This window comes from Lolium rigidum, chromosome 4 (assembly GCF_022539505.1).
Source record: "Lolium rigidum isolate FL_2022 chromosome 4, APGP_CSIRO_Lrig_0.1, whole genome shotgun sequence".
Taxonomy (NCBI): domain Eukaryota; kingdom Viridiplantae; phylum Streptophyta; class Magnoliopsida; order Poales; family Poaceae; genus Lolium; species Lolium rigidum.
This window is the reverse complement of record NC_061511.1, coordinates 203355634-203383295: the sequence shown is the minus strand read 5'-3', so window position 1 is coordinate 203383295 and position 27662 is coordinate 203355634. Positions and strand designations below refer to the sequence as shown.

At 50.4% G+C, this 27662-nt stretch overlaps 1 protein-coding gene and 1 pseudogene across 1 annotated transcript; both read left to right on the top strand.

The window, feature by feature from the left end:
- The first annotated feature begins 626 nt into the window (after window positions 1–626).
- LOC124648070 (flavin-containing monooxygenase FMO GS-OX-like 2) lies at window positions 627–2334 on the top strand. The gene is made up of 5 exons (XM_047187892.1): window positions 627–1212; window positions 1306–1376; window positions 1531–1680; window positions 1749–1967; window positions 2067–2334. Exons 1-5 carry the CDS (start codon window positions 627–629, stop codon window positions 2265–2267), a joined length of 1227 nt encoding a protein of 408 aa, XP_047043848.1. The 3' UTR covers window positions 2268–2334.
- Window positions 2335–5030: 2696 nt separating this feature from the next.
- LOC124648069 lies at window positions 5031–20829 on the top strand (annotated as a pseudogene).
- Window positions 20830–27662: the final 6833 nt, after the last annotated feature.

Here is a 27662-nt window from a genome sequence, read left to right as displayed (position 1 = left end):
CAGGCGTCCTTCGACAAGTGCTGGGCCGACGAGGGCGCACGCCGCCAGGAGGGATGACAAGTACAACGTGCGGTGGAAGGAGATGCTGGTCAACCAGGGCGTTTGGATCACCTTGCTGAAGGCAACCTCCGCGGGGAAGAAGAGGAACGCCACGACAACGATGGCAAGATGGACGAGGAGACGAGGGCTTGGTACGACGCCCATCGCCAAGACATCCTCCGGCCTCCGTCGACTGCTTCATCCTCCCCTTCGACGTCCACTCCCGCCGTTGCGACACCGGCGGCCAACGATGCATCGCCGTCTGATTCCGCGCCAGACAAGGCGCAGGAAGGGACCGCCGATGTGCCTGTTATCGTCCAATTTCTCTTTCGATCGCCAGTATGTGGCTGATCCGATCGCCGAAATATTGGGCGATCCTTTTGTGTAGCGGGAAAACGATTTTTTGAAACTATCCCGCTGATGGGCGAATGTCAGGTGCGAGTGGGTAAATATTGCTACCCACGCCCTTTTTTTATCCAATCCAGCCTCCAAGAATCTTATACAAACGATGCATCACACCAGAACACATTTGTTTTGGTCAGATCCTATTCTGAAAACTCTCAGCGTCTTCACGATTGACGATACCCATGGCCAAATCACTCGAGAGCTCACCAGCCCAGGCGGACGGTGTGCCACGCGCGCGGGCGGTGGCCGTGGTGGGTGCGGGCGCGGCGGGGCTGGTGGCCGCGCGCGAGCTGCTCCGGGAGGGGCACGCCGTCACGGTCTTCGAGAGGTCGGACCACGTGGGCGGCACGTGGGCCTACGACCCGCGCCCCGACGGCCCGGACCCGCTGGGCAGCGGCGGCGCCGTCCACGGCGGCAGCAGCATGTACGCGTCACTGCGCACCAACCTGCCGCGGGAGCTCATGGGCTTCTCCGGCCACGAGAGCCTCGCTGGGCGGGTCTTCGCTGGCGACCCGCGCGCCTTCCCGGGCCACCGGGAGGTGCTGGCCTTTCTGCGTGCGTTCGCCGAGGAGTCCGGCGTCGCTCAGCACGTCAGGCTCCGTGCCGAGGTGGTGCGCGTCGCGCCGCCCCTCGGCCGTCGCGGGGAAGAAGGGGAGAGGTGGAGCGTTTCGTGGCGCGGGGAGAGCGGCGAGGTGGCCGTGGAGGCATTCGATGCCGTCGTCGTCTGCAACGGGCACTGCACCGTGCCCCTAGTGCCCAAGCTCCGAGGTGAGTCCCATCCGTTCCACTCTCACTTCAGATCGGCAAAAGTAAAAAAAAAAAAATCAGGTGATAAGAGCAATGCTCATTTGCGCAATACAGGAATCGACAAATGGCGAGGAAAACAAATTCACAGCCACAACTACCGCATTCCTGAACCATTTCGAGATCAGGTACTTCTCCTTTGGTTTGCCGCAAAGAAAACTGAATGTATGGCGCTGCACAACTACTGCATTCTGAACCATTTCGATATCAGGTAGTTGTCATTTGGTTTGCAGCAAACAAAACAAAAATGTACCTTGAACAATTAGTACAATATCTCTGCAGATCGTTGTCGTGGTAGGATTAGGAGCCAGCGGAGTCGACATTGCTAGAGAGATCTCACAAGTGGCCAAGGAAGTGCACATCGCTTCAAGAAACAACGAACACAGGCTGGGAAAGATTGACCTCTACCCCAATGTTTGGATGCACGCCGAGGTTCAGAACTCTGAACTTTCCTACAGCTATCAAGGCGATAAACACCCACAGTTAAATTTGATGATCAGGTGGACTGCATCCAAGATGATGTCCAGGTGCGCTTCGCTGAAGGTGCAACAGTGGCAGCAGACACGATCGTCTACTGCACAGGGTACCATTACTACTTCCCGTTCTTGGACCTGGACGAGCTCACCGTCGACGAGGACAACAGTGTCGGGCCACTGTACAAGCACGTCTTCCCCCCAAAATACGCGCCCAATCTCTCCTTCGTCGGACTGCCTTCCAAGGTACGGCCCCGAACTTGTCACGCCATCACAAAGTTCAGAGCTTCATAGAGCGCGGAGGCAGCCAATCAAGCTGACGCAGTTTGGTGCTCCTCCGAGCAGACCATCATCTTCCAGTCTTTCGAGCTCGAGTCCAAGTGGGTGGCGCGCACTCTCTCAGGGAGAGCGGCGCTGCCGAGCGAGGAGGGCATGCTAGCCGCCGTGCAAGAGCATTATCGACAGATGGAGGAGAGTGGGAAGCCCCGGCGCCACACACACGTCCTCATGCCTGAATGGGTTAGTAGCGGCTCGATCGGCTTCTAAAACATTTTGGTGAATCATAATCATGTATGATGGTGATTGTGCTTGGGTTTGCCGGCGGCAGGTGGAGCACATGAACTGGTTGGCGGCGCAGATCGGCGAGCCGCGGATGGAGGCGCGTAGACAGACGATGTACGAGAGAGCCGTCAAGTGCATCTGGTCTCTGGATGGGGGATACAGGGATAGGTGGTGTGAGGACACTGCATTGTAAAGATCAAATGTGCCCATGCTTATTGCTAACTAGTTGTGCTTTAACTCTGAAAAAAAGCTAGTCCTGATGTAATCGTCTCGTCATTTAGGAATTATGTTTTCCTACAAAATACTACTGGCAAAGTAGGAATATGAATTTTATTTACCTGCCTTTACTTTTGGAACCAAAAGTTATACTCCTAGTAGAAGCACTCTCGCTGGGTTGATCTAGAGATAACACTTGTGCCAGGTCATCCCATTCCTTTAACCATGTACAACACAGGTGCTTAGGTTAGGTGCGAAAGAGAAAAACCAGGTTTTTTTTTGCCATGTCATAACCGTTGGGTGCTTAAGGAGGGGAAGGGGTACTTGATTTGGCATTTTGGCCTCGATGCCTCATCTGTGATTATGGAAATAACTGCTCTTTTGTCTTTTCTTACTGCAGGAGTGAACCATAGCCTGAAGCATTGCAGCAGACTTGCTCGCGTTGATGAATAAATTTAGTAGGTGCTTGGGCGCACTCTCTCATTAAGCATCTCAAATTAGCTTTTTTTGTGCGTTTTACATGCCCTTAGTGTGGCTGCCGCTGAAGGATGACCCGAGCAAAGCATTGAAACGGGATGGTAGAATGGCGGTGATAGGTTCATCCGCGATCTCTTCATATGAAGCTTATGGATGACGTATGTGGTTGTGCAGCGATCTTGCGGGAACACACAGTTTGTCATCGTGCTGAAGGATGGCTTCATGCCTATGGGATTGGAGGGGTCTTCCCAGCTCGTCTTGGTGAGGACAAGTAGCGATACACGCGTTGACCTTGGGTTAGCAGTATTTCCTCATCTTGCGGTAGCAGCTAGACCGGATGATGCAAAGCAGGCTGGCAGCCCCTGCTTCAAATATGGCTTCCACCTTGGGTCACATGGTCTACCGTCCATAAGAAGGTAATTGAGGCTTCATATGGCCTCATTGCTGCGTATTTCACTATGTCATGTATATCAGCTAAACCCACGGAGCAGACACAATTGTCACATATGCTCAACTCTTTCCTGGTGCCTCGCATGTCTAGCCTAACATCTACGCATCTAGTTCCCTGCCCAAGAGAAATAAGAAACTGCGATGATACATATTTTTGTTTGTCACCACATGTTTCCTTCACCATGTTTATATACATCTCAGGATACGAGAGTTATCCCTCGATTTGAATGCAATACAAACGCTCGTAACGAGCCTTGAGTGCTCAAGATATCTTGTCCTTCATCTAGATGGTATTGCATCGTGTTACTTAGAAATTGCAAAGGACGGCACTACTTTGCTTCCTGTAGAAATACTTCTCTTTACACCGATTTTGTTGGATATCTTCCTCAGCAAAATTATGATCATGTGCATCTCAGATTGATTGAATGCTCAAGATATCTTGTCCCATTACTGAGATCGTAAATGCAATTCGACCTTGCACCGTTAAATAATCTATAAACTTCATATACAGGACTCCACTGGTTTGCTCCATATTATAGTCTTGTACTACACTCAGCTTTTTCTTATATTTTCTTTTGAGATAATTTTGCAATTAGTATATAAGCATTTAAATTTAGAGGGTGTGTATGCATGCCATGGTTCTCAGTAACAAGTTTCTCTTACTCGGTTGTCTTGCCTTGAATCCTATGTAGACATAATATGTAATACCCCTTGCATACGTATTAGTATGGAGTAATTGTAACACCCCGACCACCTCCGGCCGGGCCTGTTACCCCTGACAGCTCATTAGGACCTCTAGACCAGCCCCACAAACCGACGCATGTCTTTCATACGCATTTTGTCCTTACTCGTGCGCACGCGGGAACTACTTCCCGTCACCCATCTTTAAATTACTCCGGGCTAAGCACGCTTAACCTCGGAGTTCTTTGCTGATGAGCTTATGGAAAAGAAGTTGCAAATTGTTGATATGAGTATGCTATAATCCTATTGAGCCCTGGGCCAGGATGTCACACTCATCCCCCCTTAGAAGATCGATGCCCTGGTTGATCAGCCCCAGGTCAGGAACATCCCCTCTTGGCACACGTCTGTCCGTCCAGTGCCGGCACATGTGCCATGCCGTGTGCCATGACGGGCCACACCAGCCATGCGCCACATGCCCAAACCCCTGACCCACACACGCCCGTGTAACCGCGAAGGTTGGCTCTGATACCAAATGTAACACCCCGACCACCCCGGCCAGGCCTATTACCCCCAATAGCTCACTAGGACCTCTAGATTAGCCCCACAAACCAACACATGTCTTTCCTACGCAGTTTGTCCTCACTCGTGCGCACCCAGGAACTACTTCCCGATCGGTAACCCATCCTCAAATTACTCCGGGCGAAGCACGCTTAACCTCGGAGTTCTTTGCTGATGAACTTCCGTAAAAGAAGTCTAACTTATTGATATGAGTAACCTATCAATCCTATTGAGCCCTAGGCCATGATATCATAGTAATGCTCCACCTAATATGTATTCCTCCTCCTGTATACGCGCATGTGGGGCTTTCCACCGATATAAGAGCATCTCTGTCGGATACCCATCAGGTTGAACCGCATCGTGCGAATGGGGTTAACTGCATCTGCTGATTTCGCGCTAGGTAGAGCGGCGTTGCAGAGCGAGGAGGGCATGCTAGCCGCTATGCAGCCGCAATACAGGCGGATGGAGGAGAACGGGATGACGTGGTGCCACAAGCACGTCCTCATGCCTGAATGGGTTAGAGCATCCCCACTCGTTGGCGCTCCCCACGCCCAAATCCGGCGAAATTTTCGTCCGGATTGGAGGAAGATTTGGCGTGGGGAGTAGTAGTTTCCCAGCCGCGTGCCCAGGCGAAGTCGACGATGCGAATTTGAAAAACGGAAATTTGACAAACTACGGCTAAAAACGGGTGAATATAGACTAAATTTAATGATATTTATTACATTACGGGAGGAGTTCATACATAGAGGCCGAATTCGACTATATTTCGAATTCGGCTAGGGGAATTCAAACGCTAATTTTAAAACACGGCGCTCTACATGCCGAGATTGCGGTAGAACACCGTGTAGTCGCCGCCGTCGTCGTCGTCGGAGCCGTCGTCGTTGGCCTTCGGCTGCGCGGCCTGGCTGCTGCTGCCCTGGCCGGCGTCTCCCCACCCCGGGGACGGCTTGTACCAGTCGTCGTCGGAGGACTCGAGGTCGACGACGGGGACAGCGACGCCGGATGGAGGTGTCGCAGGACGGCGGTACCGCGCGACATCGTCGTTGGCGGTAGGAGCGGCGCGGGCGGCGAGTCGGCGTGCGGCGGCCAGGTCCAGCAGCCGCCGCTGCTGCTCCGCCTCCTGGCGCTCCCGGCCGCGCTCGGCCCGGGTCCGGTGCGGCGTCGTTCGCGCGCTTCTCCTCCTCCATGTCGTGCAGCGACACCGCGATCGCCTCCGCCATCGCGGCCTCCTCCGCCGCGCTTCGCCTCCTCCTCGGCGAGCCGGCTTGCAGCGGCGGCCTCTTTCTTCGTCCTCTTCCGGCCGCTCGCGGCGCGGAAGGCTGTTCTCGGATGACGAGGGCGCCGGCCGCTGCGCCCTTCGGTCGCCGGCGGAGACGCCGGCTCCTTCTTGACGCGCACCGGCGTCGAAGGCGACGTCGCCTCCTCCCTCTTCACCGGCGCCAAGGATGACCTCGGCGCCGATCCGGATGACGACGAGCTGGCAGCCATGCGCCGTGGCTGCCAGACGTTTCCCCGGCGGCGGCTCGCCGATGCCCTCGATGGAGGGGGCATCGTGAGCACCGGGGAGTTGCCGCCCTCGATGTGCTCGACGACGGCCTCGAGTGTCCGGCCCGGCGCGCTCCACCACCGTCGGCGGCCCGCGGCGTTGTTGCGCGCAGGCGGAGGCGGCGGGCCGTCGTAGGCCGCCAGCTCCCGCTCCCACCGCCGGAGGAAGTACGAGTTCCACGCCGTGTAGTTGTCGGGGTGGTGGCGTGGCTCGGCGCGCTCCTCGTCGGTCATCGTCATCCTCGCCTCCTCGATGGCGACGTCGAGGGCATGGCCCCGCGGCGGCGGCGGGATTGGAACGCCGCCAGCACTTAGCCGCCGGCCGCCTCCGGGAGGCCTCGTGTCCGGCGGGCGGGGGTACCCCGCCTGGTGGAGGAGGTGCCCCTCCCACGCGTGGAGCGACCGGCGGGGGAAGCCGTTGTTGGCTGCGCCGTCGTCGTCGTAGAACGCCATCTTGGGAGTAGAGGGAGAGTGGAGGGAGAGTGGGAGCACGGGGTACGCCTCGCGGTGATCGGACCGGCGTATATAGGCGTGGCTTAAATGCCGCGTGGATTGCGACGCGTCCGCGGCGAGCTGACCGGCGGCAGCCTTTAGTGCGCGCGGAAGACGATGCGTGCACGGAAGACGACGACATTAACTCGCCGCGTGGCCGGCGAATGCAGACCGGCGGCAGGCTTTTACAGCGCGCGGAAGACGATGCGATGAGGACGACGATCGGTTTCTCTCGCCGACAAGTTGGGGCCACCGACGCGCGGGAAGTTTCCTCGCCGTTTCGCGCGCTTTCGTTTCGTCCGGAGTCCCCGAGCGCTCCCCGGGGGCCGGGGATGGCGTGGGATCGCCGGATGGATTTAGGCCCAAATCCGGACGAAAACGAGGAACCGGGGGCGCGACTGGGCCGAATTACGCCGTCCGGATGGAAAAAACGCTCGCCGGGGGCCTGTTCGGGGGACGAGTGGAGATGCTCTTAGTACTGGCTCGGTCGCCTTCTGAAAATATTTTGGTGACCGATGATGTATGATGGTCATTATGCTTGGGTTTGCCGATGGCAGGTGGATACATGGACTTTCTGGCGGAGCAGGTCGGCGAGACGTGGCTGGATACGGGAGATGTACAAGAGAGCCGTCGATTGCATTTGGTCTCTCTAGCTACCTCAGATAACTAGGCAGGTGGCTTTATCGGAAAAAAAAACTAGACACATGTGGAAAGAGAGAGTGGCGAGCCCATTTTAAAGATCAAATGTGTGCGTGGTCATTGCTAGCTAGTTGTGGAGTATCTCTAAAAATAAGCTAGTTGTGGTGTACTCTCCTAATTATTTCCAGGAAAAGTCTCGTCATTTGGAAATGCCATTTTCCAATAATAGTAATAATATTTTTTGTTTAAGCGTCATTACTTTCAAAAGAACAAATTTGTACAGGCTCACTAGGTTTAACTAGACATATCACTATCCACTCAGGTGCTTCTGCGGCACCAGACACGAATCCGGTCATCGCTATTCCCTTTGTGGCTGCCGCCGAAGGATGAGGCGGGCAAAACCCCGACTCGACATGGCGGAACGGCAGTTTCAGCGTGGCTTATGGTGTGGGGCTGCGGTATATGTTGGTGTTGTCGTTGGGTTGAAGGCATGTCTTGATGCCTATGAGAGTGGAGGGATGGACTTGAGGCTAAATTTGTGGTCTCGGATGCTGGTACTGAGTTGTATTTCTTGGAGAAAATACTATGACTACAAGATGACTAGTGAGCGTTCCGTTGTTGAGCAAGCTCATGAGATACAATTACTTGCCAAAAAAATTAAGCAGTTTAAGTGTACCTTACTGGATAAGTTTGTGGCCGGTGGCATTATTGCCAAGTTTCCTTATTCATGGAGGAACTTTGCTAGTTCTCTAAACATAAGAGACAAGAGTTTAAGTTTCGGATATCATTGGGTCTCTTCGTGTGGAAGAAAAGGTGAGAGCAAAGGACACACATGCTCGAGGATTTGAGGGAGATTCTAGTGCCAAATTTTTACAGAAGAAAAACTTCCATTCCCACAAGTTCAAGAACAAGAACAAATCTGAAGGCAAAGAAAAGTTTGATATCAAGAACAAGGTCTCACAGTCAACCAAATTCAAGAAGAAGACTGATAGAAAGAAAGGGGGGCTTGCCACGTCTGTGGTGAGCTCAATCATTGGGCTCCTAACTGCCCGATTCACTTTAACAAGCGTGGAGAGGGTAAGACCACAAATGTTGTTATTGATGGTGATACTAAGATGAAGGACGCAAGGTACGGTATTTTTCCTTTTGTCATTTGAGTATGTAACTCTCCTGATGTTTCATTGATACAAGTGTCAATACACATTTATGTTGTGATGTTCACATGTTCTCTTCTTATCAGGTCCCAAGGACATGGAAAATGACTCATGTGTTTCGCATGGTGTTGGTACAGTAAATCTGAAGTTCACTTTCGGGAACACCATCCATCTGAAGAAGCGGATCGCTTTTATGTCGATATGGTCTTAAGATGGTTTTTTAGTCCAATAATGTAATAATTTTCAAGTATGGACAATTTGTTGGACGCACGCCGAGGTTCAGAATTCTGAACTTTCCTGCTCCTTAACCAATCTCTGTCTTTTCAAGTCGATAGACACCTATGTTAACTTGTTGATCAGGTCAGGTGGATTCTCTTCTTCCCGTTCATATTGATCTGTAGCTGATTTGATGATCAGGTGGAGTGCATCCAAGATGATGGCCAAGTGCGTTTCGCTGAAGGTGCAGCCGTGACAGCCCACAAGATCCTCTACTGCACAGGGTACCACTACCACTTCCCGTTCTTGGACCTTCGACGAGGACAACATTGTCGGGCCTCTGTACAAGCACGTCTTCCCCCTAAAATACGCGCCCAATCTCTCCTTCGTCGGACTGCCTTCAAAGGTACGGCTCCGAACTTGCCACGCCATCACAAAGTTCAGAGCTTCATAGAGCGCGGAGGCAGCCAATTAAGCTGACGCAGTCTGAGCAGACCATCATCTTCCAGTCTTTCGAGCTCGAGTCCAAGTGGGTGGCACGCACTCTGTCAGGGAGAGCGGCGCTGCCGAGCGAGGAGGGCATGCTAGTCGCCGTGCAAGAGCATTATCGACAGATGGCGGAGAGTGGGAATCCCCGGCGCCACGTGCACGTCCTCAAGACTGAATGGGTTAGTAGCTACTTTTTTTTTTTGAAACGGGCAAAAAAGCCTTTGCCTTATATTAATATAGGAGAAGCAAACAGGGGGTGGCAGAGCCAAACGAAAAAGAGGGAAGGCGGGAAAAGAAGAACCCGCCCCCTAAAGGTACAAGCACGATCAGCCTATAAGCTCCGCCAGATTCTTAGCGCCGGCAAGGACCCAGTCCTTCCCTTCATCCTTGATCTTTTGCATGACAACCAAGGGCAAGGAAGATTTGTTGTTGAAGACCCGCTCATTCCTCTCTTTCCAAATCTCCCAACTGATAAGCAAGATTGCAGTTCGTAAACCTTTGGGAGAGGAAGTGGGAGTTTTTGCGATAGCATGCCGCAGTCCAACACTCTAGACCTCCCCGCCCCGAGGCAGCCGGATAAGGTCCCGGGCAGTCCAACCGAGAAGCCGCAGCGGTCCAAATTCTCTTAGAGAAGCGGCATTCGAAGAGAAGGTGCCGAGCCGTTTCCGGGGAGCATCCGCATAGCTGACAAGAAGGTTGATGCGGCCAACCTCGTTTGGCAAGACGGTCGCAGTCTGTAGGCGGTTTTGCACCGCAAGCCATGCAAAGAAACGGCATTTTGGTGGAGCCCAAGGTTTCCAAACGATGTTACCAAAAGAGCAAGGCAAAGCGGGCAAGAACCGAGCTTTGTAGGCGGAACTGGCCGTATAACACCCATTGGGAGTCGGCGTCCAAACTATGGAGTCCTCCGTGCCTCGGCGAAAGTTGAACAGCCGAAAGGAGATCCCAAAGGCGAACGTATTGCTCCATATGATCGATGGTGAAAGCCTCGACCGAGATGTCGCCCACCCGAGCTAGTGACCTTCAAGGGCGTCTCGGACAGTCCGGTTTTTCCTTTTAGACGCCACATATATAAGAGGAGCCAGTGTCTTTAGGTGGGGTGCCATTTAACCAAGAAGAAGACCGAAGGAGGCTTTAGCGCCATCGCCGATGGTGACCGAAGTAGCGGCGTTGAAGAGGTCCAAATCCGAGGCATCAATTGGTGTTTCGAACCCACCCATGGCTTTTCTCGGGGCTGTCCATTCGTACCAAAGCCATCCGAGTCTCAAGGCACGAGAGAATTTTTCCAAGTCCAGTAATCCCAAGCCCGCCAAGCTCCTTGGGTCGGCAAACCTTTGCCGCTTACCTTGCATTTCCCTCCGCCGACCGTCTCTTGACAAGCCCAAAGCATGCCACGACTGATCTTTGCAAAGGCCTTGAGAATGCCCTTGTCAGCTTTCAAGGCCGTCAACAGGAAGATCGGCATAGAGGAGAGCACCGACTTAACAAGAGCGGTGCAACCCGCACGATTTAGAAATCTGCCTTTCCAAGGGTTTAGGCGTGCAACCGCCTTGTCGATGTAGGGTTGGAGATCTGCCCGCTTGAGTCGTCCAAGAGAGATAGGTAGTCCCAAATACTTTATGGGGAAGGGACCGTGGACCGCCGGGAAGTTGGCCGAGAATTCCATCTAGGTCGACGTTAGAGCATTGGATGGGGGCGATGGAGCTCTTTGCCACATTGGTCACTGCACCGCGTAACCTCCCCGAACCGTTGAAGGATGTTGGCAAGTCCGTCGAGGTCGTGCACTGTTGGGGTTAAGAAGATGGCCGCATCATCGGCATATAAAGAGATTCGGGGGCCCGTCAAATCTCCCGGCATAGCGTGAAGAAACCCGGATGCCGTAGCCTCCTCTAAGATCCTCTGAAGCGGGTGACATGGGCATACCCTTCGGGTACCCATTATTAGTATACCTGACTCGGCCCAATATGGAGAAGACCAAATATGGAGAAGGCCCAACAAGGCAACCCGAAGAAGTAGTCGACTAGGACTCTTGTAAAACCCTAAGGGCTGGTTGCATATATAAAGCTAGCCAGGGCACCCGAAATAGAGAGGCCAACAGATAGACAAAAGATAGACAACATAGCTCCGCCAATGGCGGCACCCTGTAAATATACTTGTATTCATATAGAGGATTGCTAGCAGCACGTAGGGATCCTCCACCGAGGGGACCCGAAGCTGGGTACGTCGTGTGCCTAATCTCGATCCCGGAATCTCCATCGTCGCTCTCCCGAAAACCCTAGTCTACAATATGTAGGCATTGCCGAGGCGTTCCCTCGTCAATTGGCGCCGTCTGTGGGGATCTGCGACGACTGGATTTTGTCATCCGGGCGAGATCCGTCAAGTTCATCATCAACAACATCCAAATCGCATCCGAGCCAACAGTTTACTTTGACTTCACGGAAATCACCATCAACAAGGGCGGCTAAATCGCATCAAGCCAAAGGTACGGCAATCTGGTTACATGCAAGCTTCACTTCGCCGTGAGGTGTGATCAAGTCGTCTCCAAATCAGTTTTGTGGACATCAAAAAGAAAAAAAAAAGAAAAAAAATCATCTAGATCGGATCTGGGGAGACTGCGTATTTTACGTCGGCTACGTCCGCCCGGATATCCGCGGTGCCTAGCAGCCCAGCAATGATCGCGTCTCGCGCCGGAGAGTGTCAGCCAATTATTGTGATGACCGCTGCCATCGATGACGTCCAAGAAGATCAGAAGTAAAGATTGATGCTCAAGGAAAAGAAAGGCAATGAAAATTGGTTCACTTCACCGCGTGAGCAAACAAAATCAGATTGAACATGAGTCAAGGACGGAAGGAAAGGCTGGCTGGCTGCTACGGCGTGTTCACGTGGCTAGTCAAAGAAATAAAAAAGAAGAAAAACAGCATGGATCAAATTTTGCAAGGAGCCAGCGAAAAAAGACTACGGATCAACAGTTCCCGGCAAGTTATCACGCTTGCAAAATACCACAACGCCATCAGCTTCGGAGGAGCCGGCATCGCAGGCGCGCATCGTCATGTCGCGAATTCGCCATCTGATACAAAAACCAGGTGCTATATTTTCAATTACGCAAAATTTATTCCGCCAAATATTTTTCGGCTCGTACTATTTGCGCAAACTTTTTGCGCCATAATATAACTGCAGATCGGAATAAGCTCCGACTACTCGCCTATCGTGGACTTGACATAACGCACTCGCCTCGCTCGGGGGCTCGCCCGCCGCGAACTCAACGATTCACTCCTCCAGGCCGATTACTTCATCCATCGGATGACCTGCTCCACTTCATCGGCTGCGTCCGCTTCGTCGACCTGCTTTCACGTCGGCTTCACTGCACCCGATAAAAAGCTAATGGATTTAATTTCTTCGGATTACTGGATTGGTTTTCTTTGGTTAATAATTGGTTCACTTATACAATATTACCCGATGCGTTTCCGGGTCAATGGATTCATCTTCTATGGTTATTACTGGAACTATTTTCTTCGGGTCAATGGATTCATCCTCTATAATATCAACGGATTCATCTTTTATGGTTATTACTGGAACTATTTTCTTTGGATCAATGGATTCATCCTCTATGATATCAACGGATTTATTTTCCATGGTTATTTCTGGATTCTGCGGGTCAATGGATTCATCTTCTATGATATCGGCGAATTCATCTTCAATATATGATTCATATTTGATGGTGTAATCTTTATTCATCTCGAGTACTTCATCTCGGACTTCATCTTCAGTATTTCATCCTTAATGGCCTTCTTTCGGCGACACGGATAATACTCGGGGGCTCGACAACGACTTCGCCCTGAGTAACAACGGTGACACGGCGTCTAAGCAACAATCATGACATAACCCCGCAGCGCTCGGGGCTCGGCTATTTCTTCATCAAATAATTTGGCGGCATTTATTTTCGCTGTTTGGTGGTTTCTACTTCGGCTCGACTTCTTCTCCGCACTCGAAGACTTCTATCGCGTCGACTTCATCGTGTCCAAAAAGCTAAGTGTTCTTTTATTTTGCACAAAGTTGATTATCGTTTACTTTCGCCGCACCCGACGCTCGGGGCTGCGCGACATATATTCACTTTACATATCATCGAATCCGAGCATCTGACACCGCATGCGAAAAAGAGAGTCAAGGAAAAGATAGAAAAAGTTTGTTTATTTGTGCAGGAGAAAGCAAATTTCAAATGATATAAGGGAGAACCCGACGAAATTGTCTTCAAGAAAGAACAGGACCCGAAAAATTATCTTCAAGAAGGTGCCGAAGAATTATCCTCAAGGGGGTGCCGAAGAATTATCCTCAAGGGGGTGCCGAAGAATTATCCTCAAGGAGTTGCCGAAGAATTATCCTCAAGGAGTTGCCGAAAAAATATCTTCAAGGAGGTCCCGAAAAATTATCTTCAAGGAGGTCCCGAAAAAATATCTTCAAGGAGGTCCCGAAGAATTATCTTCAAAGAGAACCCAAAGAATTGTCCTCAAATAGGACCCGAAGAAATTTTCCTGAGAGAAGAACTCGACGAAATTTTCATCAAGGAGAAAACAAAAAAAAAGAGAAAAAAAAAGAGGTGGACAAATCTTCGGGTTCATTGACTCGTCATATTGTTCCGAGCAAGAGCATCGGTGATGTACCCGACAATATAGAAGAACCAATATATTCGGCTGTCTTATCAAGACCGAGAGAAAAATAGAAGAACCCGCAAAATGGGTCATTGCATCAGCCGAACAAGGCACTCGACAATATATTCTCGAACGCCAAAGTTGCGATCAATTTCTGAATGCCGCAAATTTGCGAAGGTAAGACCCCGGATCCGTTCGCCGGGCGTGGTATCGCCAAAGACCGCGCTCTGCTACTTTTATCCGTATCAGCGGATACGAAGAAAAATCCTAACGGACGCGTTAGGTACCCGATAAACATGACTGGGACTCGACAGAATGGTAAGACCTTAAGCGGCACCTGTCGAGTTTGCACCAGTATCCCGAGATCATGTCCAGGGACGTGATCTTGAAGTAGGTTTTTGCGGATTGCCACTAGAGCAGTTAACTAGTACCTGATCCGTCAGATGAACTAGCCCCAATTACCATTATCCCTGTACAATATAGATATGGATGTCAAATAAAAATAGCAACGGCCCGGAGTCGATAAAAAGAGGGGCGCACCAAGTTGTTTATCGAGTAGTACAACTTGAGCCTATGCCTAGGTGCAAGCACCTGCTCATAGGCTCGGGGGCTACTCTTATCGAGAGTATGATTCACCCTCCCGATAAGATACAAGAAAGAGGAAAAATTGTGGTGTCGATTAAAAGCAAGTTGAGCCTACACCCAAGTGCAAACACTTGGCTGTAGCCTCGGGGGCTACTCCCATCGGGAGCGCTTGTCGCGCACCCGATAGAAAAATAACTTCGACAGCATCTATGACAATCAAGATTTGTAGACTCAACTCGATTCTATGACTCGAGTGGAGCCTACTCCCATCGGGAGCACATGGATTTCATCAAGTCTTCCAGAAATATAGTTAAGTTCTTCATCGAGTAGTACAACTTGAGTCTATGCCTAAGTGCAAGCACTTACCCATAGACTCGGGGGGGGGGGCTACTCCCATCGGGAGCGCTGTCGCGCACCCGATAGAAAAATAATTTCGAGAATCGTCGACATCATCTACGCTACACATGATCTACGATATGGACCTCGCCTTGTATTTCTTCGACTTCGGAGATGGTTATGCTTGGAGTTTCTACGCAAGTCTTCGACTTCCCTATAAACTCGGGGCTATCGACATGGGCATACCCTTCGGGTACCCATTATTAGTATACCCGACTCGGCCCAATATGGAGAAGACCAAATATGGAGAAGGCCCAACAAGGCAACCCGAAGAAGTAGTCGACTAGGACTCTTGTAAAACCCTAGGCTGGTTGCATATATAAAGCTAGCCAGGGCACCCGAAATAGAGAGGCCAACAGATAGACAAAAGATAGACAACATAGCTCCGCCAATGGCGGCACCCTGTAAAGATACTTGTATTCATATAGAGGATTGCTAGCAGCACGTAGGGATCCTCCACCGAGGGGACCCGAAGCTGGGTACGTCGTGTGCCTAATCTCGATCCCGGAATCTCCATCGTCGCTCTCCCGAAAACCCTAGTCTACAATATGTAGGCATTGCCGAGGCGTTCCCTCGTCAGCGGGTCTATGGCGATGTCGAACAGAAGAGGCGATAAGGGGTCTCCTTGCCTGAGGCCGCGCCCATGAGGGATTTTCTTCCCAGGAACCCCGTTAAGTAAGACCCGTGAAGAAGCCGTTGAGAAGAGGGTCGTCAAAAGAGCACGCCATCTCTGGGGAAATCCGAGACGTTGTAAGAGATCCAACATGTAGTCCCAACGTACCGAGTCAAAAGCCTTGGCGATGTCCAACTTGACGAGGAGGGATGGGACTTTTCTGCGGTGTAGCTTGCGGGCGGTGTTTCTTACGTACATGAAGTTGTCGTGAATAGTTCTGGACTTTATAAAATCACTCTGGCTGCGTGACACAATCTCGTTCATCTTAGGGCTGAGACGACGAGCCATAGCTTTCGCAATGATCTTCGGGACCGCATGGATAAGACTAATAGGTCGAAAATCCGCAATGGTATCCGCGCCATCCTTCTTAGGTAGAAGAACCAGATTGGCGGTATTGATGATGTGAAAATTGCGCGCCGAAACCTCAGAAAAAGCATTGATGATCCCCATAAGATCGTCTTTGATAATGTCCCAACATGTGCGGAAGAAAGCCATAGAGAAGCCGTCAGGTCCCGGGGCCTTATCCGAAGGCATTTCAAGAATGGTCTCCTTGATCTCATTCTCGGAGAAAGGGAGATCCAGGTCTTCTAAGGAATGAGAGGTGAGGTTCGGGGCCTCCCAGATTGAAGTCCAGTCTGGCGAGGAGGGGGTCGACCTAGGGCTTGGCGGAAATGATCGAAGATCAGCTTGTCCTTTTCTTCGTGTGTCGCAGCCCAACCATCATTATGTTTGAGCCTTAGGATGTGGTTTTTGCGCTTCCTAGCATTAACCCGAAGATGGAAGAATTTTGTGTTGGCATCGCCCTCCCGAAGGTAACGGATTCTGGAAGCTTGGCGCTTACGGGACCGTTCCAGGGCAGCAAGACCTTTAACCCGCCTTTTAAGGTCAGCGCGAAGGTTTCTTTCTTCAAGAGAGAGGTCTCGAGATTCCTGCGCAATGTCGAGTTGCAGAATGACATCCAAAGCCATAAGGAGCTGAAGTTTGCAATCGGAGAAGAGGCTTTTACTCCAAGATTTCAGCCCAAGCGCCGTGGCCTTTAACTTGTGATTTATATTGTGAGCCTGCTGAGTGTGTGTAGAAGGCGCCGACCAAGCAAGTTGAACCGTCTCCTTAAAACCAGGCATTTTGGTCCAGAAGGACTCAAAACGGAAGATCGGTGGTTTCCTCGGGCCGCTTTGGTTGGAGAGGAGTAGGGGGCAATGGTCCGAAAGGGAAGACGACAGGGCGTGAAGGACATGATTTTCGAAAACCAAATCCCATCCCGCGTTACAAAAAGCCCGGTCCAAGCGCACAAGAGTTGGGGTCTCTCTTTCGTTGCTCCATGTGAATTTTCTCGTTGCTAGTTTCAACTCTTTTAAATGGCAAGTGGCGAGTGCCTTTCCGAAAGGCCCATCAAACGGAAGTTTAGGTTGCCATTGTTCTTATCTTCTCGCTTGATAGATAAGATTGAAGTCTCCTATAATGAGCCACTTGGAGTCATCGGAAGGTTTTGCGGCAATTGCTTCTTCTAGGAAAGCTTCCTTTTCGGCGTGGTCGGTAGGTCCATAGACCGTTGTCGCCTTAAAAGAGGTGCCGCAAAGGCGAATTGAGACGTTTGCCGAGATAAGGTGAGTGCCGATATGAATATTTGATATATCCACATGATCGTCATTCCGGAGCAAGAGAATGCCTCCCCGGGTGCCGGTTCTCTGGGCGGTGCGCGAAGGAGCGAAGTCTAAAACCTCCAATGTAAGACGCAGTTGCGGTGATCAATGTGGTCGAGTTTGGTCTCTTGGATGCAAGCAATATGGCAAAGGGTATCCGCAAAGAAAGCGTGAACGGTGTCCTTACGGCATTGATCATTTAGTCCGCGAGTGTTCCAATCGGCGATAGATAAATTTGGTCCAATCATATTGCTAAAAAGGGTAATAGTGCAGCGGCAAACACAGACAACCAATGACGGCACAGCAGAAGAAGAGCAACACAGACACGGCGACCGTCCACAAACGACAGAAAGGAAGATAGAAAAGCAGCCTTCAACTAGACGATCAGGCCCTGCTCGGCAGTCTCGCAGCCCCCTGAGCCTGCCATGGCGATGAGTGACTCGTCCGCTTCAGTCATGCTGCGGATATTGAGCTTGAAGAGCTTGACAAAGGCATCAATTGTCTTGTTCGGAAGCTGAGACTTGTATTTGTCCAAGTACGCCTTCCTAGCTTCCAGCAGAGTCATTCCCTCAGCAGCAACTCCCATTTTGGAGTTCAAAACGTGAATGGCCCTGTCCATTGCATGCATTTTTGGCTTGCTAACGAGACGAGCGCTGCGCCTAGCTTCTGTAGGTGGCTTCTCCTTGCCAAGGCGGGGCAGCGGAGACCTCGGGGCGGGCAGCGGAAGTAGAGGCGGCCGTGGGCGAACAAAAAGCTCGACCATTGCAGCCATTGGGGAGTCCTGTGCCATGGACATGTTGGCGTTCTGCGAGCCGGAGTCGTCTTTCGGAGCTGGGTTAACATCGAGCATGTCTCCGCGAGAGACGACGCCGGCGTCCGTAACTGGAGCTTCAACTTGCACCGTGCTGATGTTGTCCTCCCATGAATCTGGCACCTCCGACAGTGCAGAGAGGGTCTGCAAGACAGCATCATGCCGCGGCGATGGCAGTAACATCCCTGGGGCGCGATTCTCGCCGTCTTCATCCCACGAGCTGGGTAAACTGAAGCTAGCTTCCACTACAGGAGGAGGTGAGGCCAGGCGTGAAGCTCCTGTAGTGAGACCTTCAGGCACGTCTTTGATGGCCACCGCCCAGTCCCTGCAAGTATCTTTGGCAACATGGTGCGTAACAGCAAAATTGGCAACATGGTGCGTAACAGCAGAGCCGTCCATGGGCTGAAGAGGAGCAGCGTCCAGCTCCCCCTCAGCGATAGAGGGGAGCGACAGCTCGGAGGGAACCTTGCCCGTCCCGCTGCCTTGGGACGTTACCCGCCGCGTAGTGGAGTGGCGGCTGCGGCCCTCATAGCGACCAGAGGAGCGGCCCGAGGAACGGTCGGGACCTCCGACTCCGCGACGACCATCCGCCGACGAGGAAAACTTGGCGCGCATGGAGTGTGAGGAGGCGCGCCTTGGTTGTTCACGACGAGGTCCACGTCTATCCTCTTCGTCATCGTCATTCCGGCGATGGCGCTTGCGAGAGTCGCGGTCGTCGCAGCGCGAGGCGTGGCGGGAGCGGTGGCGGTGTCGATCTTCTTGCGCAGCAGAGCGCGAACGGTGTCGGTCGGCACCCCTTGAAGGAGATCGATGGGAAACCCGGCGGTCCTCCTCCCGCGGGCGGGAGCGAGCCCTGTCTTCACGTTCTTTGCGGGTGAGAGAGCGCTCCCGCTCGTGCCAGTCCTCATAGTCGCGGACGCGGTTGTAGGCAGGGCCAAGCTCACCCAAGGCCGGGATGGGGGCCGGCATAATGGAGCCCGATCCCGCGCTGACCGGCATGCCATCAATGGTACCGAGATGGCACCGAGGGAGAGAGTGCGACGCTGGCCTGAAGTCGGTGACGGGCTCGCCACCATCCAACACCGGTGCCCCGGTGAAATCCTCGATGCGGTCAATGTGCAGCAAGATCCTGAAGGAGACGCCCCTCTTACATTGGTCGGGTCTGTCCTCTTCGATGCGCACCTTGGAGGAGAGGCCCCCCGCCCCTTTGTTGACGAAGGTGCACCAAAGAACCTTGGGGATGCGGTGCGGAGAAGCCGTCCAAACCCACAAGCCGAAGGAGGAAGTGTCCTCCATGGTGGTGAAGCCATCATCAAGTCGCTGCACCGCGCACTTCCGGCCGATCAGCTGATCGACCACCTCCGGTCTCCAAGCGAAAGGAGGGAGGCCGTCGATGATCAGGTGGACGCGGAAATGCAAATCCGCATTGTAGGCGTGAGAGACAGCACGCCACGGCCGAAAATGGACGTCGAGGCCGTCGAGCTTGAAATTGCAGCGTTCCGTGCGCATCACCTCATTGCGCAGCTCGGCGGAGGAGAACTTGACAAGATATTGCTCCGGAAAGTGCGAGCTCACCAGCAGCTCCGACGGGCGGAGCCGGTACTTGCGGCGAAAAACGTCTTCAACGTCGGTGCGGTCCGTCCCCGAAGGCGCCGCGATCACCCAGGCCACGATGGCCGTGTTCTCCCAATCGAGGCGCTCCCGGTCGAGGTCGTAAGTGGTGGCGATGAAGCAGGAGTCCTCCTCCTCGCGCGTGGAGGGGTGGCCGAGGTACGACATGGTCGCCGAAGACGGAGCGAGAGCGTGCGGCCTCTGCGGAGGGCTTGGGCGAGATGTTGGTGAAGAGCGTCCGCGGCCACGCTGTCTTGGGCAGGAGGCGACCAGATGTTCTGGGGAGCTGCAGCGGAAGCAGGGACGAAGTTTTCCTCTTGTAGGGAGCGGAGACGGAGGGGAAACGCCCGGAGTGGAGGAGATGCATCGTCGGCGGCCGCAGTTACTGGGCGCAGCCGTGGCCCTTCGAGCCTCGCGTCGTGCACGACGCGTCATTACTACGGTCCAGCCGTCTTCCAATGGCCCGGCAGCTGGGCCCGGTAGCGCCGCGGCGGGCAGGGGAGGTGGACCGGCCTGGTGGCGCGCGAGGGAGTGGGCCTTGGCGTCCTTGGAGCTTGACGAAGGGAGGACGAAGCTGACGGACTTCCTACCTCGCTGCGGAGCAGAGGTGCCAGTCGTGGAGGCCGTGCGGAGGATCCCCACCAGGGATGCCGACGGGGGAGCCGAGGCGGGCGGGCATCCCGCGCGTCGCCAAGCGGCCAGCGCCTCGCAGATTGAAGCGCTCTCCTCCGGGGAAGGCTCATCGAAGGACGGTCGACCGACGGCCACACTCTTGAGTCGGTGATGAGCTCCACCCGTGCCCGCCTGGGTCGCCGGAGCAGAGGTGAACGCCGCCCTCCTCGATCTGGATCTTGAGGAAGCTGGGGCTGCTGGGAAGGAGCAGCCAAGAAAGGCCGGAGAGAAATTTGGTGGGAGGGTGAGTGGTGGTGGTGGGAGGTGATGAGGTGAAGGCGCCAGGCCCTGGGGCGCGGCCGTGCCGGCGGGAGGCAGCGGCGACGGGCGGCCGCGGGGCGCACGAGCGTCGCAGGAGCGTTAGTAGCTACTCGATCGGCTTCTGAAACATTTTGGTGAACCATGATCATGTATGATGGTGATTGTGCTTGGGTTCGCCGGCGGCAGGTGGAGCACATGAACTGGTTGGCGGTGCAGGTCAGCGAGCCGCGGATGGAGGCGCAGAGACAGGCGATGTACGAGAGAGCTGTCAAGTGCATCTGGTCTTGGACGGGGGATATCGGGACAAGTGGCGTGGGGACACTGCATTATAAAGATCAAATGTGCCCATGCTTAATGCTAACTAGTTGTGCTTTAACTCTAAAAAAAAGCTAGTCCTGATGTAATCATCTCGTCATTTAGGATTTATGTTTTCCTAAAAAATACTACTAGCAAAGTAGCAATATGAATTTTATTTACCCGCCTTTACTTTTGAACCAAAAGTTATACTCCTACTAGAAGCACTCTCGCTGGGTTGATCTAGAGATAACACTTGTGCTTCTGTCGCACACCGCCCAAGTCATCCCATTCCTTTAGGCCATGTACAGCACAAGTGCCACTGGTGGAAAACGGGGCTATAGGCCCGGTCTATTTGGGCCTTCAGTCCCGGTTTCCAAACCGGGACCAATTAGGCGGGACTAAAGGGACTCCCCTTTAGTTCCGGTTCAAAGTTGCACCGGACCTAAAGGCGGCGCAACGTGGTGCGGCTAGAGAGCTCGCGGTGGATGGCCTTTGGTCCCGGTTCGTGGTACGAACCAGGCCTGTGGTTCTGCCGTCGGCAGAATTGCTATTTCTGCTGCGCGCAGCACAGGTTTAGGTTGTAGCAAGCGTTTCGCGCCGGCGTGAGAAACAGGGCGTTTCTCCGCCGCGGCGAGTTTCAGCAATGCATATATATCATTCAAGAAACCACAAAATATCATCGTGAATATATATAGACATCGTCAACAATGACACGTAATGCATGCATATTTACAATATAAAGCTAGTCAGATCTCTTTACTAAATCTATTAGCCTCTACGGAGTTGCTCCATATCTATGACCTTCGCATAGTGCTCTCCACCTGGGGTAATGACCTCGGTAAGAAAGAATCCCGCGATTTCCTCTTGAATTGCTCGTATTTGATCCTCCGTTATGAGAGTGTCCCGCAGGCGTATCATCTATATTTAAAAAAGGAGATCAATATATATATATATATATATATATATATAGGACATATTCATACTACACCCGGGTGTAGTTACACCCACGCGTGTTTCTCATAATCTAGAGAGTATCTATCATACCGGAGAGTATATACATGTAATATGAAGTATATTAAACTATTTTGGTAGTATATATAATACTTTGTAGGCAGTATGTACATTTTTTTACGTAGACACATTTTTACGTATACATATGAATGTATTTCGGCTATATAGTGCAAACTACATGCTCACTTGCATTTTTTTCACCAAACTTGGTTTAGAATATCTTAGATATAGTGTAAGAACATACTCAAACCGATAAAGTATGGTACATACTTCCGTATGGTAGTATATGAGACATGGGTGTAGTTACACCTAGGAGTAGGAAGTATTTATCCTATATATATATATATATATATATATATATATATATATATATATATATATATATATATATATATATATATATATATATATATATGTGTGTGTGTGTGTGTGTGTGTGTGTGTGAATGGAACTCAATACAATTGATGATACTAAGATTAATTGTGAAAATTTGTTATCGTACACTAGTGTGGTGTATACGGGCATCCCCACCCTTGGGACAGGACATGTCACGAATGAAGGTGCAGACGTAGTATCCACATAAGTTATTCCCGGGTTCCTGCCTCATACACTTTACTGAAAAAATAGTTCGATCAAACTAATAATCAAGCATCGTATTGAAAGTAAATATCATATATAGAGTTTCACGGACATAGCTATATATATAGTACTACTTACATGGTAATCTTGAAATGTAAGCTCTGGTTTCCATTTACCCGGAACAGTATTGATGAACCGTTTCCAAGCCCTGCCCGGCAAAAAATAATGAGTAAATGAGTTATTGATTAGTTGATGATATCGTCGAATTAGAACATATGAAGATGCCAATACGAAATTGATATTGAAATTACCTTTGGAGGATGGCAGCCATGTCCGCCCATTCCGCATGTTCTTTACGTTTCGAGTCCATGACATTTATGACTCCTTTGTGAAGATCAATGATTAGGAGAATAAAGTGGAATCTGCACAAGCATAGCTCAATGATTACGAGAATAAAGTGGAAGCTGCACAAGCATAATGTATGTTATAAATAACACACACTTGAAGTTGTAGGGAAAGAATATATCCTCTTTGTTTGCTTGCTTCACTAAAAACATTACCATGTTGTCCTCTGTGTCCTTGGGGTAGTCTCGAACCGTAACTTCATGAACTGTGTCTGGGTCAATGAACCCCAGCTCGAGGAGCTTGCCTCTTTTGCATTCGAGCTTCTTCATTCTGCATAATTAAATGTATAGCATACACAAAAAATATAGTGAGGATAATTGTTAGTGCAAATAAATGAGCTGAGCTACAGACTTAATTACATAAATAAATCACTTACAGGCAGTAGCAACTGATGACAGCTTTGTTGAGGGCGTCTTGATTGAATAATTGAAACAGTTCTTCTAACTCAAGGTTTATCTCCTCGCCCCCCCGGAAGTAATGCTCATCTCTAAGATACACCGTGAGGTAGCGATCACCTCTTTGACAGGCTTTCAGGTACCATTCATGCAACCTTCACATCTGAGTCCCTAGACGCGCGAGCTCGCCAGGTTTGACAAGATCAGATCCGTATCTATACTTGTTTACCACTTGAGCCGTTGGATAGTAATCTTCATACTCAACTGATGCTCCCTGAGCTCTAGCCTCCCGTTCGATCATCAATGTCGTCTCTGGATCATCATAGGGCTGCACAACGAAGTGGGGTATGGCCTGAATGTCCTGCTGTCCAAGCTGGGCGACTTTTTTTGCTTTGCTCGCTCTAGAAGACTGTTCAAGAGAGCGGTCATAATCAGCTCTCAGCTCAGGTCTCTTCATTCTCGTCTCGGCAAAGTGCTTCACTTTATGCGGTGGAATAAACATCTTCTTCGGCGCAAGAAACGCCTTTTGCTCTTCGATCCGCTCATGTGGTAATAACTCCGGAGTCTCGTGCCCTTATCGGAGTTGATGATCTCTTCGGAGCTGTAGGAGGTGCCGCGGTTAGCTTCCTCTTTGCTTAGGTGGAGGCGGCGGAGTCTCCCGACGAGGAGGAGGAGGCGGCGGAGTATTTTCACACGGAGGACACTGCTCATGCACAGGGGAATCATCATCGCGCAGAGGAGAATCATCACGCGGAGGAGACTGCGCAGGTGGCGGAGGAGGCGGACGAGGTGGCCTGCTTAGTGGCTTCTCACCTGGAAACACAATGTTCTCCTTCCGCCATTGCACAGTGGTTCTACGGGCTTCTCCCAGTTCTTTGATTTCCCCATCTTCACATGCAGGGTGCTCAAGCACCAACCCCTCATAATCTCTCAACACTTCATCCACCATCACAACAGCAAAGTCGTCTTGGACCGGACGGCAATGGTAAGACCTTGTAGGTAAGAGGATGCCGACCGCCGCCTTGAAGGATAGGTTGAAAACTTTAACATGCAGCTCACAAGGACGGCTCTCAGTGAGATCATCCACGAGGGGGGGGGGGTAGCGAGGAGGCTCGACCACCTGGTCATCATCATCATTATCCACCTGCTCAGTGGAAGCCACGCTGCTTTTCCGGTGTTGTTGAGATTGCAGCGGGACGATAGCATTGAGCAATGCAGGATCTACAGCCTGCCCCTGAGCCATCTGGGATGTAAGTACTTGGGTTACCATGGTTAATTGGGCTTTCATGGTGTAAAACCCTCCTCTAAGGACGCTATGCGGCCTGTTTCCCTTGTCTTTCTTGTGGGGACCCCGGACTAGCTGTCCGAAATTCCCTGTTATGTATACAGTTCCCGATCCCATGATCAGTGCGCCGTGAACACATAACCGAACTGATATCAAATTACACCATCCATTACAAAGCAGAATAAGAAAATTACAACATGGTCACATGACCCATACTTACATAATAGCCTCGAAGGGCCTAACTAAACATCAGAGTAGCATCATCACTTCAGCGATAGCAGTACCCAAGTCATCTCGCCATAACCCTACGAGCAAGCCGACCGGGAAGACGTTCCTAGCTCGCATAGACGTCGTCAACTCCTTCTTCATCCGTCGAAGTCCTCCAGTGTCTGGCCAAGTAAATAGACGAGGACAAAGCCGTGAGTACATTTGAATTGTACTCGCAAACCATCAAGAAGGTGATAACAATTCTAACTAAAGAAGACAAGAGAGGAAGAATAGTTTCTCTGGTGGATATAGCATGTGAAAGAGAATCAGTTTCCCTTGTGGATATAGCATCCCACATCACAGTTGAAGGGGACACTAAGAAAGTCCTATGACATCTCTATATCTTTGTCAAAGCAGAGTTCCTCTACATGAAACACTAGGAAGGTTCACCCTCTTTTGTTTCATTTTCCTCGACCATCTCCACATGGTCGGCACACCATCTTTCCCGTACCCTTCCAGTACTTCCAACACACATTTCCTTTGGAAATCATTTTCAAAACCAAAACTCGACACAGCTCTGTAACGGCCATCCCAACCGTCCATGACCGCGGACGCGGCTATTCGAATAGTTTTGACTCTGCAGAGTGTGCGCACTTTCCCCACAAGAACCGATAAATCCGCCGGGATCATCCCCGGTTCGTCATACTAAAGTATGCGAGTCTCGGATAATCGGTCATAGCCTTTCGCCTTGTCTCCCTTGTCATGAGTCCTTCCCTGCGGGCTTACCCCTTCCCGGCACCCCGGCAGCATACCTCCTTTTGAGCGTATCTCCGGCGCCATGACAGAAGACCCTCAGTAATCGTCCGGCTGCAAGTTAATGCAGTGTATTGCCTCCTTCAGAGCGCAACCCGGTGTCAGAGGTCATCGCGACCCTCCTAGAGAGTTGTGAAGGTGGCTCATGCCAATTTCAACAGACGTCAGACTAAGCCCGTACCCACTTTGGATAATGTGGTTGCGTTGTGTAATTGTTCCGGGCGAATACAAAGAACCATGTGTCGTTTTTCTCAAAAACCCAAGTCACACACATTCCTCTTTCCAACCATTTTTTTCAAGATCCTTTCTTTCATAAACCATACACTCGGGTAAGGTCGGCTTACCCAAGGTTTTCTCAAAACTTTTACAACAAGGTAAACCTTGAGGGGTTCCCAACCTAAAGTTTCATGATGGAACTAAGACACCATATGGCCGTGATGTAGTCATCATGCCAATAAGTAGTGGATATGGTGGAATCAAAATAATCATACTTGCTTAAGGTAAGCATGTATGTTGACAACAAAAGAGGGGAAATATTTTCAGATTTTGTGGTGCTAACCCAATCAATAGATAGGGATGAGAATTGACCAACACCAACACCATTTAGGGAATTAGGCATACTCATCACAATTTGAGAATACACCAAGATCATGGTATTGATACTTCTACACTAGAAGGTGGTGTAGCATGAATCTTGTCCCGAGGTGGAACATGATCAAGCTAAAATATAGAAAACAAGTTGGGTAGCAATGGCCATGACACCATACACCCAACCAATTACCAAGACCTTGACAAGATAAAACTACTAGAGGTACCATGCTTGCATCCAAGCATAGATGACAACAACATGGAGATCATCACACATAGAACCATGATGCTATTGATAGCACAAGATGACATCCAGAGAGACATCATATCAGAGATCAAAAGATGGCTTGCCTTGGCTTATTTGTCCCTGGACTTCTTCAACTTCATCAATATAAGAATCCCGTCAATATAAATAAAATCCTTGTCCGAACCACTTCTCCTTCTTCTCCGGAATCGTTCGCATCTATCGTCGGAAAATATAAAAGGAACACAATCAATCACATTGCACCAATCATAACAAGCATGCAACATTCAACAATCAACAAGAAATATCTAACAACCTTACTACGGGCTAACATACAAAGAACTTATAGATACTACAAAGCAACTAAAAGAGAACCCATTTTATTTACCTAGTAAAGGTATGAGGGTATCATAACTTAGCAATTTCCTCTCTCGGTATCACCATGGCACAACTAAGTATCCCCTGGTAGATAACATCATAAAGAGGGCAAGTGCATCAGTTGGGCATTACAAACATTCATATTATTTTTTTGAAACATTTTTGGAAAAGCGGGAAATCATTCTCTCTATTTTGTAAAGCTTACACAACACTACACAATAATAGGAAGTAAATGATATGCCACACCATTTGAAGACTTAATCCAAACAATAGAACTAAGGTTAAGTTGCAGAGGTTTTGTTTTGAAAGAATAAAACATTGGTTGACCAATTTTTAAATAAAAGAGTGGGAAAAGGTTTAAAAATAAACCAAAGAGTTTTGGTTCAACAATCCATGTCACACATACACATTAGTAACAGTAAGAAATATGCATGAACAGAGACTAACACTATTTTTACTAGATGGCCAGTACTAATACAAGACTAACCCAATTGGATTCACTCAAAAATATTAAACCTACAAATTTAGGAATTTGTTTGAATCTGGCTGTACAGAAAACAAGATCTGTAAGCCATAAATCATAGAAAAATCCTAAAAATATGAGGCCACTGGCATTTGAAAGATATTTAAACAGAGATTCACACACAATTGGATTTGGGTTCAAATTATTTCTGAAACTCTCACAAATGGATTTACAAGTTTACTGCATGTTTTCACCATTTGCTTTAACTATGGAGTTGCAGAACAGATAAAGGTTTGAAACTTGTTTGAGATGATTAAGAAAACATTCAGTAATCCTACAGAAGTGGAATCACTCAATTAGGTTCAAAAATGGATTTTTGATGAATTAAAAGCTAACAGCCATGTCTGCAGAACATACAGAACAAGTTTAATTCATCAAAAATCATACACAAATCATAAAAATATGAGGTCTGCTGCATCTGAAAGGTATTGAATAGGTGG